General features: G+C 50.7%; 1 protein-coding gene across 4 annotated transcripts in view; it reads left to right on the top strand.

The window, feature by feature from the left end:
- The window catches only part of SMIM12 (small integral membrane protein 12), an 8862-nt gene extending 6670 nt beyond the window's left edge, over nt 1–2192 (top strand). For 3 of the 4 annotated variants that reach the window (XM_014541509.1, XM_005868553.2, XM_005868554.2), the window contains exon 2: nt 1257–2192. In XM_014541509.1, coding sequence (XP_014396995.1) covers nt 1262–1540 — 279 coding nt within the window. In that variant the 5' untranslated portion in view covers nt 1257–1261 and the 3' untranslated portion in view covers nt 1541–2192. Of the gene's footprint in view, nt 1–918; nt 1174–1256 lie in introns of those variants that run through there. The other variant, XM_014541510.1, reaches the window with a different exon arrangement.
- The last annotated feature ends 11024 nt before the right edge of the window (nt 2193–13216 follow it).

Here is a 13216-nt window from a genome sequence, read left to right as displayed (position 1 = left end):
TTATGACCTAACATTATCGAAGCTGAAGTATTAACAGGATTGCAGGTAGAGAGGCTGTTCTGATTCCAAGAATTTGTCCCCATCTGACACTGGCCTCCCATTTAAATTGATTCGACGACGGTTTCCTGTGATGCCAGCGTTTGCGAAGACTATTAATAATCACAGGACAAACTCTAGCCCAGCCGTGGGCAAACTACGGCCCGCGGGCTGGATACGGCCCGTTTGAAATGGATAAAACTAAAAAAAAAAAAAAAAAACCCGTACCCTTTTATGTAATGATGTTTATTTTGAATTTATATTAGTTCACACAAACACTCCATCCATGCTTTTGTTCCGGCCCTCCGGTCCAGTTTAAGAACCCATTGTGGCCCTCGAGTCAAAAAGTTTGCCCACCCCTGGCCTATGGTCAAGATAGGGCTTGAAGCCCGGCCGGCGTAGCTCAGTGGTTGAGCATCTACCTGTGAACCAGGAGGTCACGTTTCGATTCCCGGTCCAGGCACATGCCCCGTTGCCGTCTTAATCCCCAGTATGGAGCGTGCAGGAGGCAGCCTGTCAGTGATTCTCTCTCATCATTGATGTTTCTATCTCTCTCTCCCTCTCCCTTCCTCTCTGAAATTATATATATATAATTATATATTTTTTAAAGAAAGGTGCCCTCTTAGTCCCGTAGGCAGCAGGTCAGTCTCATAAAAAAGAAAAAAATAGCCCTAACCGGTTTGGGTCAGTGGATAGAGCATCAGCCTGCAGACTGAAGAGTCCCAGGTTCGATTCCAGTCAAGGGCATGTATCTTAGTTGCGGGCACATCCCCAGTAGGGGGTGTGCTGGAGGCAGCTGATTGATGGTTCTCTCTTATCCATGTTTCTAACTCTCTATCCCTCTCCCTTCCTCTCTGTAAAATAATCAATAAAATATATTTAAAAAAAGAAAAAATAGACTTAAAGCTTCATTCGGTAAGCCCAGAGGCCTCCTCATGGGGAACTCTGCTATACATGGTTGCATAATTGTCAAAAAGTATGGGTCATAAAATGGAGCATCTTGTCCCCTTCCCTAACAGTTGAATCTTCCGAAATTTTCTGGATTGTTTCAGGGACCCAACTGTTGCATAAAGCAGGGTTCTCTCTTGCTTTACTCTGCAAGGGGTGGATGCTCAGTAAATTGTGCCCGGCTGCCTGGTGAGTGGGGAGCTTGGTAGTGGTCCGTTTGGTGGGGAGGGGCAGCTGGTGTTTCCCTAATGCTGCCTTGTGCTCTTCTGCAGACGTCATGTGGCCTGTGTTTTGGACCGTGGTGCGTACTTATGCTCCCTATGTCACATTTCCTGTGGCCTTCGTGGTCGGGGCTGTGGGCTACCACCTGGAATGGTTCATCCGGGGAAAAGATCCCCAGCCCGTGGAGGAGGAGAAGAGCATCTCAGAGCGTCGGGAGGACCGAAAGTTGGATGAGCTGCTAGGCAAGGACCACACCCAGGTGTTGAGCCTTAAGGACAAGCTGGAATTTGCCCCTAAAGCTGTCCTGAACAGAAACCGCCCGGAGAAGAATTAGTAGAGGACACAGGGCCATATGGGTCCTTCCATAGGCCGTGACTGGTCCTGCCACCATGTTGACCCAGCTCCAGAATCCACATCTGATTTGCGTTGTTGCTTATTCTGGCCCCTCGGGCACCACCCAGCCACACACATACTGGGTGCTCTTCTACAGCCAGGCACACGGACACACTAGAAGCTGAGGGGCCAGTGAAGAGGAAGGCCCTGGAGGGTTCTGGCCTGCAGGCTGCATCTGTTGTATGGTGGGCACAGCTGCCCAGGCTTCTGGGCGCACTTCTGGGAGGAGTGTTATGAGATGAACCTGGGCTGTCGGTCCCTGCAGGGAGGCCGTTTGGCCTCAAGCTGAAGTGCATGGGATTGGAGTGTTGCCTTAAGAGAGATACCTCATGTCTAGTTCTCGTTTGCATGGGAAGAATTCAGAAATCTACCTGGTTCCTTCCCTCGTTTGCCCAGTCCTTTGTGCTCACTCTTGCTGAAATCCTGTCCTACGAGCTCAGGAAAGGGGGGGACTCGCTGGGGAGGGGCTGTTCTTGGCAGCCCAGGCTGTTCACCGTGGGGTAGGTGAATCTGCTTGAAAATAATCACCATCTTGCATCCCCCCCATCACTGTATAGTGCAAAACTTGATTAAAGTGGCATCTGAGAACCATACTGATCTAATTCTATCTTCCAAATGGTGTGTGGGGTCTCCTCAGGAGTTATTCAAGGGCAGGCATTTCAGGATTTTAGGTTAGGATAACATTGGCCTTAACTAAGGACTCCAGGGTCCTGGAGGCTTTGTTTTACTAGTGTGGTTGCCCTGGGTCCTGGAGGTGGTGAGTCCTGGAGGCCCAGGTTCCCAGAGGCTTTTCTATCATGGTAATAAGAGGCTTATTGGACCTTTCAGGATCTAAATTAGAATACACCAGGGTGCTTAACAGTTGCTATCAAATTTTCCAATTCCACACACACACTTTTCCCTATAAAAATAATCGATGTACTTAAAAGAACATTTGGTTGGGATTTTTAAAAAGGGCTCTAGTACAGCTCCCCAGGGCTCTAATACAACTGAAAAGCTAACATTTTGTTATGTTTTTAATAATTTCCCTATTGCTGGAGGACATTTAGGTTGTTTCTGGTTGTTCACCAGTATAAATAGTGCAATGAATATTTAAGGCTTTTCCTGAATTTTAGGTTAAATGGTAGGAATAGTAAATGGCATTTTGGATGAAATGGGATGAGCAGTTTTAAGGGTCTCAACACATAATATAAAATGTCTTTCCTAAAGAGCTGTAGAAGATTATACTAGAAGCTACCACTTAACATGCCTCGGGGCCCTGGCTGGTGTGGCTCAGTGGGTTGGAGCATCGTTCTATACACGGAAAGGTCATAGTTTCGATTCCCAGTTAAGGCATATATCCAGGTTTTGGGTTTGATCCACACAAAGGAGGCGGCCGATTGATGTCTCTCTCACGCTGATGTTTTTTCTCTCCCTTTCTCTCTAAAATCATTAAAAACACCCTCGGGTGAGTGTTAAATAAAAAAGGTGCTGCTGTTGCGGTTGGAAGCGGGTGAGAGCTGAGGGCAGGAAGAGGCACAATAACCTTTTGCCTCATGTGGTCAACTGACGTATAACCTACGTGAGCAAAGGCAGGTGATGCCCGTTTGACGAAGAACAAACTGCCTTTAAAAAGGGGAAGGATCTGAGGCCTGATGGTGTTACCAGGTGAAGGAAGAATTCCTAAACAGGTGGGAATACCAGCTGTGGAATGAGAGGAGCTGGGAGGAGGTGGAAGGTGGTGGCCAGAGAGGAGAGAACAAGTCCAGTTGCCCAGGCCTAGTGGGAATGTTGACATGAGCTGCTGTTAACTTCTCAGGGAACAAATCTGATCGGGAATATGGAGGAGTGTCTGCTACCCAAGTAAGGATGGGATTTCTGGTTACCAAAGGATATGCCAAGCTCAGCTTGGTTACAGGCCTCATTGACAGACCGGTGCTGCCCCCCTGTGGCAGTCCTGAGCATGACCAAGTCTGTGATCCCTTCCCTGGGCTTTAACTAGGAGTAACAAACCCGGGTGCCTACAGGGGTCAGTCATGTGGCTTAAATGAGAGCGCCAGGCCAGCAACTGGAAAGCACGGGGCCTGCCGAAAGGGGGCAGTCGCTACTCAGCATCTTCCAATCTGTGCTGCTTGCCCAGTGATACCAGATTTTTCAGGTTTTCTAAAAAATGGTAGAAATTCAGATTTTTGTGTGTGTAATCTTCTGATTAACCGATGACAGTTCATTTTCTAAAAAGTTCTAAGCAGGCTAACATACCCATGGGGTTAATTTGATCTCAATGGCTGCCAGTTTTCGACTTCTCAAACTGCCCCTCTCCTTTTAATTAATGAGTTGCCCCCCTGTGGCAGACCTGAGCATAATCAATAATTAGTCATTAATAAATTATTGACAGCCAAGACCGGTTTGGCTCAGTGGATAGAGCGTCGGCCTGCGGACTGAAAGGTCCCAGGTTCGATTCCGGTCAAGGGCATGTACCTTGGTTGCGGGCACATCCCCAGTGGGAGGTGTGCAGGAGGCAGCTGGTCGATGTTTCTCTCTCATCGATGTTTCTGACTCTCTATCTCTCTCCCTTCCTCTCTGTAAAAAATCAATAAAAATATATTTAAAAATAAAAAATAAATTATTGACAATAATGAGTAAATTAATAATTGATAGTTAACAGTTAATTATTTTGGCAGCCTAACAATTTGTAGCAAATATTAGATCCCAGGAGTGGCTTCCCTTGAAACAGTTTTGATCATCCTGCGCATATGTAGTGTAATATCAGCCTAAGCAAAACATTAGCAGGCAGAAGAGCTACAGAAACACCAACATTTTTTTCCCCATAGACGAAGATATTTTTGGATTTTCTAGAATAACCCTGTCACTGCTGGTGCACCTCCTCCCAGTGCCGGGCCGAGGAAGCCCTCCCTGTGGAAATCCAAGTTGCTCCCTTCTTCCAGGCTCACTTTAATTGTGCCCCCTTTTAAATAATTTTATTTCCTAGGGCTTGCCCTCACTAAATTTCGCCTCCGGCAAGTCTATTAATGTTCTGGGTTAGCTTTCTTTCCCACGGGCTGGCTGCGGTCTGCTGCCGCTGTGCTGCTATAGGATCACGCGTGCTGTCTTGCATGCCAGGTGACAGTAGGTAGCAGGGTGGGTGTGTGTGCGAGCAAAGGCAGGCAGGCCAGGGTTGCTGGTTTTCTTCCATGCCTGCTGGTTCACTTTGGAGCCATGTGACCCTCTCCTGGACTGGCCCCCAAGTCATATTCACTGAAACACTACAGTAAGTGGATGTGCTCGGGGCTTTTCGCTTGCCCTGCCTTGGGGTCCCTTCCCGGCCCAGTGATGGTGGTGGCAGCGTCATCCCGTCTGAACACGGCAGGAATCACTTCTCTCCCCTCAGTGGCCCAGTGTCTGGTGCTTTTCCATTCTCTCTGGAGCCTTTCCTGTGCCTGCTGCTGTGTTAGCACAAGTCTGCTGGCCAGCTGCCAGGACAAACCTGCCGGGGAGCCCTTTGACTCTTGTGAGCCTCCCAGGACCCCAGCTCATGGGGCTGTTGGTTGGGGTAAACACCGTGGGATTAGGCTCCCCCGAGTCTTGTGGGAGCCAGGCAACAACAATGAAAGGCTCGCTTTTCTTTTTCCACTTCGGCGTGGGTCTCTCGGCCCCTGTAGAGTGGCGAGCCAAGGCAGTGAGGTGGATTAAAAATAAAGTGGGACCTAGAGTCTAACAGACCCGAGTAGTGAATACTGCCTCAACAACCAGCTGATTGACCTTAGGCAAGTCACTTAGCCTTTCTGAACCTCAGTATCCACGTCTGTAAAATGGGGATGAGAACTCCAATGTTTGCTGAGTGGTGGTGAGAAGGTAACATGTCAAGGTCCTAGCAGAGTCCTTGGCAACCAGTAGGTGCTCAATAAATAGTAGCTGCTTGAATTTTTTACAAGAAAATCCTACATTTCCTTCAATAGTTGCATGTGTCCTTGTGATCCTGGTGAGGCAGGGATCCGGAGGCGAGAGTGACGTAGGCTGGGAGAGTGAGCGCACAGGCCTGGTGGTTGAGGGCTTCTTTGGGGTGTTTTACAGAAAGGACTGCCTCCCATAAGAACCAAGCTAGCCCAGGGCCAGCAAGCTCCAGACCTGTGTTGCTAAGGAGTAGTGCCATTGGTGCCGTCTTCAAGGTCAGAGATGAGAAGTGGGGAGGAAGGCGTGGGATGCCCAGGAGTGTCACATATCAGGAGAATGGCCAGGGGTGAACCTTGGACTTGGAGGCAAGAGAACTGGGTGACCTCAGGCATGTGCCTTCACCTCTCCTGGCCTTAGTGTCCCCACTGCAAAATGGGGGTACTCATGTATTCCTGCTGATGATATAAAAAGAGTGAGAAATCAGAAAGTGCTTTGAAAACAGGCAAGTGCTATGTTACATCCCAGTAAAACCTGGCTTTTATCGACTTGGGATGGCAGCCTGTCTGAATAATGAAATAGAAATAAATGCTCTTTTATTGCTATTCTGTACACAGTCTCCCAAAGTACTTGCTAAATAGGAGTTTTGGGGGAGTCAGCTTTAAGAGTAAAGAGGAGTAACTAGTATTTAGTGTTTCAGTCCCAGTGGTGCCTCTGATGTGTTTTAAAAGTTCATTCTTTTTGAATTAAATTTGTCAGCATTAGTTATCTGTTCATCACATTCTTCCAAAAGAGGAAGGTAAACCCTGGGTTTGTTTTTGTTTAAAAATTCCAAATGGGTCCTCCAAACATTTGAGATTTTAAAAGATCTTTGCTGGCATGCCAGCAGGGGCAGCTCTTCTGTCTAGAAGGGCCCACAGTCCTTTGTGCCCTTGTGCCCCTCTCCACTGCCCCTGTTCCCTCACTGCCAACCCTGGCTCCACTGTCCATTTCTATTTGCTTCAGGGCCTGAGCTGCCAAGTGCAGCTGGAAATATTTGCATGACCCTATTGCCTGGTGCTCTCCATTCATGGCTTCTGAGTATAATCCTCAAGATCAGCGGTCACCAACCAGTGGTCCGCGGACCACTGGTGGTCCATGAGGTCCGAAAGGTTGGTGACCACTAGTTTAAGGAAACCTTTGGAGCAGTGGTCGCCAACTGGTGGTCGCCAACTGGTTGTATATATCCCTCAGCCTGGCCTGCACCTTCTTGCAGTCCAGGACCCCTTGGGGGATGTCCGCCTGCCAGCTTAGGCCAGGCCTAAGCTGGCAGGTAGACATCCCTTTTGCAGTCCAGGGCTCTCGCAGTCCGGGACCCCTCGCTCCTTACCGCCCGCCTGCCCCCTGGTGGTCAGTGCACATCATAGCGACTGGTCGACGGGTTGTAACAGTTGTAATGGTCGCTTAGTCTTTTATATATATAGATATACTAGAGACCCGATGCATGAAATTTATGCAAGGGGCTCGGCCCTTGCAACCATAGCGGCTTGCCTGAGCCCTTGCAGCCCTGGCTTCTCTGGAAGGTCATTTGGCTGTCTGGTCTAATTAGCATATTATGCTTTTATTATTATAGATGTATTCCAAGTGCCTTAAGTTCCCCACACCATCCCTGGGCTCCTCCACCCCTTGCTGTTTACTCTCCTCTACCACTACTGTGATGAAGCCATATTGGCTAAAAGCCTTTGTAGCTTCAAATGTCATATCTTCATGATCCCTACTCATACAGTGGCTCTTTGCAGTATTCAGCACTCTTTATGGGATTCATCTCAGAATCCTGCCCCAGCTCTCCCTACTCTTCTAAATGTGAGTGTTTTCTCATCTTCACCCTGGACAGTTCATTGCTGGACAGTTTTAGCCTCATCTGTGGCATCAGCCACTACTTATATCTACTTTGACGACTCCTAAGTATCTCTCTCTCGTTGTGAATGTCCTCCTAAACTCTAGGTCATTCTCTGAAACAGCTTACTACACATCTCTGTCTAGATTTCCCAAATAGTGTGATGGTTAAAAGTGTTGACCCGGTTTGAAGTTTAACTCTAATTTAGTGTGGCTAGACAAGTAACTTACCTTCTCTGAGCATCATCTGTAAAATGGGGATAATCTACCCACCTCACAGAGTGATGAAGGCTGAGCATGACCCTATTGGGGGGGGGGCGGGGGGAGTATGCTGTGGTGACTGCACGGCGTTTGGCACAGGTCTGTTTCCTCTGTCCTGTTGCCCTGCCCCCTCTCCTGGGTTCCATCACCCACCGTGGTGACGTCTGTATCTGGAATTCCTCCTCTGTTCACCATCTCACATCCCTGCTTCATGCCCTCATCATCTCTTGCCTGAATTTTTTTTTAAATATATTTTATTGATTTTTTACAGAGAGGAAGGGAGAGAGATAGAGAGTTAGAGACATCGATGAGAGAGAAACATCGATCAGCTGCCTCCTGCACATCTCCTACTGGGGATGTGCCCGCAACCCAGGTACATGCCCTTGACCGGAATCGAACCTGGGACCCTTCAGTCCGCAGGCCAATGCTCCATCCACTGAGCCAAACCGGCCTCGGCTTGCCTGAATTTTTTAAAAAAATATATTTTATTGTTTTTTACAGAGAGGAAGGGAGAGGGATAGAGAGTTAGAAACATTGATCAGCTGCCTCCTGCACACCCCCTACTGGAGATGTGCCCGCAGCCAAGGTACATGCCCTTGACTGGAATCGAATCCGGGACCCTTCAGTCCGCAGGCCAACGCTCTATCCACTGAGCCAAACCGGTCAGGACCTGAATTTTTAATCTCTTCCTCAAAATTCTCCCCATTTCTGCCAGCATTTTCTTTCTAAAACACACCTTTGAAACAGACCTCCGTGGCTCCTCTCACCAAAGCCCCTTGTAAGCCATGCGGGATCCTTCACCGCCTTCCATTCTCTCCCATCATCCCATCCCCAGGACAGAACCGAGTTTTGCCATTTCTTGAACGTGTCATGCTTGTTCAAATCCTGATGCCTCCGTGTGCACTGTGCCTCGTGCCTCCTGGGCTACCTGGGGAACTATCATACTCCAGGATTTAGCATCTGTGGGTCCGTACCCACTCCCCTAAGCAGAGATTGTCATTCCCTCCCTGTGTTCATTCTTTGGCAGCATTTATTACCAGGCACTGTGATGGGCGAGTGTCTGTCCCCCCCTAGACTGGGAGTTTCTCGAGGGCAGGGCCTAAGTCTCACTCTCCTTTCTGCTCTTTGCAGAGGGCCTTGCACCAGAATCATTTCCAATAAACGTTGAATGAAGAGGCCCCTGAGTGTGAGTCTGAGGTGGCGCAGGTACTGGGCTGGGTGCAGAGACGAGCCTCTTTGGAAGACAGGTCTACCAGGTGCTTTGGGGGGCCAGCGGCCTCAAGCTCAGGACAGCCCCGTTCTGCTACAGCTTTGCCTTCCCTGCGGCTGGTGAAGAGCTGAACCCAAACGGCTGCCTTCCGTTTCCCAGGGGAAGTGGGGCTTGGGCAGAGGGCTGGCTTTCCCCACTGGGTAGGGCCTGCACTAGCAGAGGCCGTGATGAATTTGACCCTGATGACTCTGTAGTGGGGAACAATGTCCTCAGGAAAGCATTCAGGAAGCCCTTCGTGTAGTGGCGATCAAAGCTCCGCAGCAGCCCAGTGGGTGGAGGGGAGCGCTCCAAGGAATCGGGCGAGGCCCTGGGGACCACTTGAAGCCCTTACCAGGTGGGGCTCGCCCTCAGCTCAGCAGACCCCGGGGCTGACCTCGTGGGATGCGGAAATCCTGAGGAGGCGTGGGAATGCCTGGGAGCAGGACACGGCTGCTTCTGGAGTCTCTGCTTTGTCTCCATTTTCCTTAGTGCCTTCCCTCTGGCCGAGGCCGGGAGGGTGGAGTAGGCTGGAAGGATGAGGCAGAAGGAATCCTTGCAAACAGGGCAGGCTTTGCCTTCCTCATTTCATCAAGGAGCTGATGTAAAACGTCTTGCACTTATATGAAGCCCTCTTTTCATTTGTCCCTCCATCCCTGAGGACTTCAACTAGAAGGTCGAAGAGCATTGGTTCTCCTTATGCTAACAACGGGGATCTGAGGCCCAGAGCAGGAAATGGCTCACCCAAGATAACACAGGGAATTCTTGGCAGAGCTGGGCTTGCAGCCACCCTGTGCCCGCCTCCCCTTCTCAGTTTGCATCTTGTTCGCACCCCAAACCAAGGTCGGCTGGCCCGCAGACCAGTTGACCTGATGAGGGTAAATACCCTCAAGGGCCAGCTTGCCAGCGGGCACAGAGCGGGCACAGCCACAGCCCCTCTGCTGGCAGCTCCCTCTGCTGGCAGATTGAACCTCTGATGGAGGCTGCAGCCTGCTTTTCCAGCCCCTTCCGGGCTGCACTTCGTGCACAGACCAAAGCTAAACCTTTCAGGGTAGCTCTCTCCCTTTGATGCTCCCTAAGCTGTTTTCCCCACGTGTGGGAGGGCAGGAGGTCGCTGTCTTTCCCACAGATGCAGTCCTGTGTGTTTATAATGTGGTCAGTTGATGACAAGGTGGATTGTTCAGCTGCTGTTGTCCCTAAAGGCCTGTTCTTGGCTGGCGTTTGCCTTGCTGACACATGCTGGGGCCTCAGCGGGCTCAGATCCCAGCCCCTTCCTCTGCCCTTCCGTGAAACTCGGCTGTGGAGTTAGACGGCTTGGGTTCAAAGCCCACACTGCCAGTCTTCGCTGTGTGGCCTTTGCCAAGCTGCTTCCCTTCTCGGCGTTTCAGTCTCATGTCAGATGGGGCTAATACATTACTTATCTCATAGGGTTATTGTGAGGATTGAAAGGAAACATGCAAGGCATTTGGAACAGAGACTCAATGTAATTAGCGCTTCAGAAGAGTTGGGTTTTTTGATTAGTATTTTTCCATCCCATGGATTAACCCACCCTTCAAGACTCTGGTCTCTCTGGCACTAAAAGGGTGTGCCTGTGTGTAGAAGGGAAACCGAGGCCCATAGCGATGCTGGGCTGAGGCTGGGGATGGTGCGCACTGATTCTCAGCCCCGAGGCTCCTTGGCTCTGCCATCTGATGCTCCTCTGCCTCCCCCACCGCCCCGTGCTCCCTGCACCGCCTTGGAATCTTGTGGCAGCCCCAGCCCCAGATGGTCCTGTATAGATGTAGATGTGAACAAAACCAACGCCATCTTTGGTCCCTGGAGTTTCCATGCTGTGGCTTTGGATCAACCTTAATGTCCTTAGCAAAGCATACTCCCCCCTCCCCCCCAAAGCCTTCTGGTTGATTGTGTTCCTTAAAATAGGTAGCCATAATATTTTTGTTAATAATAGTTGGAATAGCATGACAACCGAGCTAAAAATCAAACTACTAATAGTATCGATTATAAACAATCATCTGTCACAAGACCACCAGGAGGTATGGCTCCTGCATTCTTGGTCTTGTCAATCATTAGTACCTGAGTTATACTATTTAAAAAGCACTGTAACAGGGGTCTGTTAGCAGAAAGTAACTTTCACAGAACTGCTGGTCATCTCTCCACTCTGACCCTACATCCCTGTAAGTAAATTGCCCTCTAATAAAGTTGTTATAGTCTATGGCAGTGGTCGGCAAGCTCATTAGTCAACAGAGCCAAATATCAACAGTACTTCTTCAAAATAGACTCGCTCAGGCCGAAAACCGACTTCTGTGCATGGGCCACGAAGGTTCAATCGCACTGAATGTGCGCCCGCACGTGGTAATTTGTGGAAGAGCCACACTCAAGGGGCCAAAGAACCGCATGTGGCTCTCGAGCCGCAGTTTGCCGAACCACGGGTCTATGGAGTTGCTTGCTTTGTTTGTCGGTGTTAAGATACCTTCTCTCCCAGTCATTGTGTCTCAGTGGTTGAGCATTGACCTATGAATCAGGAGGTCACGGTTCGATTTCTGGTCGGGGCACATGCCTGGGTTGTGGGGTCAATCCCCAGTGAGGGTCATGCAGGAGGCAGCCTATCAGTGATTCTCATTGATGTTTCTATCTCTCCCTCTCCTTTTCTGAAATCAGTAAAAAAAATATATATTTTTAAAAATGATACCTTCTCATTATGGTAGCCATTACACGTTTGCCCCATTGTTGGACAGGTCCCCAGCACCCACGCGGCCCTAGCTTGGTTGGCTCACTGATTGGCTTGCAGGCAAATGAAGATTTCTGGAGGAGGCTGTAGAAGTTGGGCTGAAGGGCCCTGCCTGGTTATTGCAGCTCTTGGCGTACCAACCCACTGGGAGGCTCAGCTGGGAGTGTGTGAGGAGGAAGTCCCCCCAGACCCCTCCTCGTGATCCTCCGGATGAGGCAAGGCAGGTGTCTTAGTTCATTAGGGCTTCGGCAACAAAATACCACGGGCTGGGCTGCTTAAACAGCAGGACTTGACTTTCTCCCAGTGCTGGAGGCTGGAAGTTAGGCAGGGCTGCTTTCCTCTGAGGTCTCTCCTACACTTGCAGGTGGCCACCCTCGGTGCAAGGGCCCTGGTATCTCTCTCTGTGTCCAACCTCCTTATAAAGACACCAGTCAGATCGGATTAGGGCTCACTCTAATGGCCCCATTGTGACTTAATCACCCCGTTAAAGGGCTTATCTCCAAACACAGTCACATTCTGAGGTACAGGGGTCAGGGCTCCAACATAAGGATTGGGGAGAGGATGACTCGGCCATAAAGACAGGACAGAGCCTGGAGGGGTCTGCCTCTGGGGAAATCCCAGGGAGAGTGGCCCCTGCCAGAGCTTGGACATGGGGTGCCCAGCCTCTGGAGGCGAGGTCCCGCTGGTCCCTGGCTGCTTGCCCGGCCCTGGGCTGAGGCTGGTGCTGGCTCCTCTTCCTCCTCTCCCCAAGAGACCTTAGGCCGGAAGGCTCTGGGAGCTGATTATCCCTGTGGTCTCTGGGGTGAAGGAACAGTCAGGGCCCCAGGCGTGGGTCCTGTTCCTCCCCGGCCTTATCAGGGCCTGGATGCTCTTCCTCTAGACAACCGTCCCAGGCTCTCCCAGCGGGGGTGCAGGACTCCGAAGGGGCCGCCCTTGTGCTAGCTGCGCTCCCACCCTCTGCACCCTGCCTCTGTCTGTACTCTTCCAGGGAGGGAGTGATAGAAACAGCACCAAGAATCCAAACATCACATTCATTGTTTTTCCACAAGACTTACCTGCCTGAAGGGGTTGGTTCAGGGTGGATTCTACTGCAGCCACTCCCCGCTGAGCAGAATGTAGGGTGCGGAAGTGGCTCGGAAGTGGTTTTCGGGGATTCTGCATTGGCCACAGATAACACGTGAGCACCTGGCCTTGACCTGGAGCCCCCCTCCCTGTCCCTTTCATGCGGCCTATTGGGTAGGCTAGAGAGCATTTCAGGGCCTCTGACGCTGCATTGCTCTTCCCAGCTCTCAGTGTCGCCCTCTTGCGGTCAGCAGCCCGGGGTCTCTCCGGTCACTGGTTCCCCCAGGGTCCAGGAGCCAGCCGTGGAGGCAGGGGAGAAGGGTGCGTTGGGTCAGGCTGCCATGGAGGAGCGGCCAGCTTGGGAAAGGGCTGGAGGGCAGCCACCTCTTCCTCCCATGGACCTGGTTAGTCTCGGGAAACTGAGGCAGACCAATCCCCCCCCAAAAAAAGCAGGAAAGCCTGCTTGCACACTGGGTTTCAGCAAGGCAAGGAGTGATGTCTCCATTATTATAGACGGGGAAACGGAGACTCAAGAACCTCTCAGTCAGAGGGGGAGGTGATTGTGCTGGAAGGCAAGC

The sequence above is a fragment of the Myotis brandtii genome, unplaced genomic scaffold (genome assembly GCF_000412655.1).
Source record: "Myotis brandtii unplaced genomic scaffold, ASM41265v1 scaffold274, whole genome shotgun sequence".
NCBI classification, from domain to species: domain Eukaryota; kingdom Metazoa; phylum Chordata; class Mammalia; order Chiroptera; family Vespertilionidae; genus Myotis; species Myotis brandtii.
The sequence above is the reverse complement of the archived record's forward strand: the minus strand, read 5'-3'. Positions and strand labels throughout refer to the sequence as shown.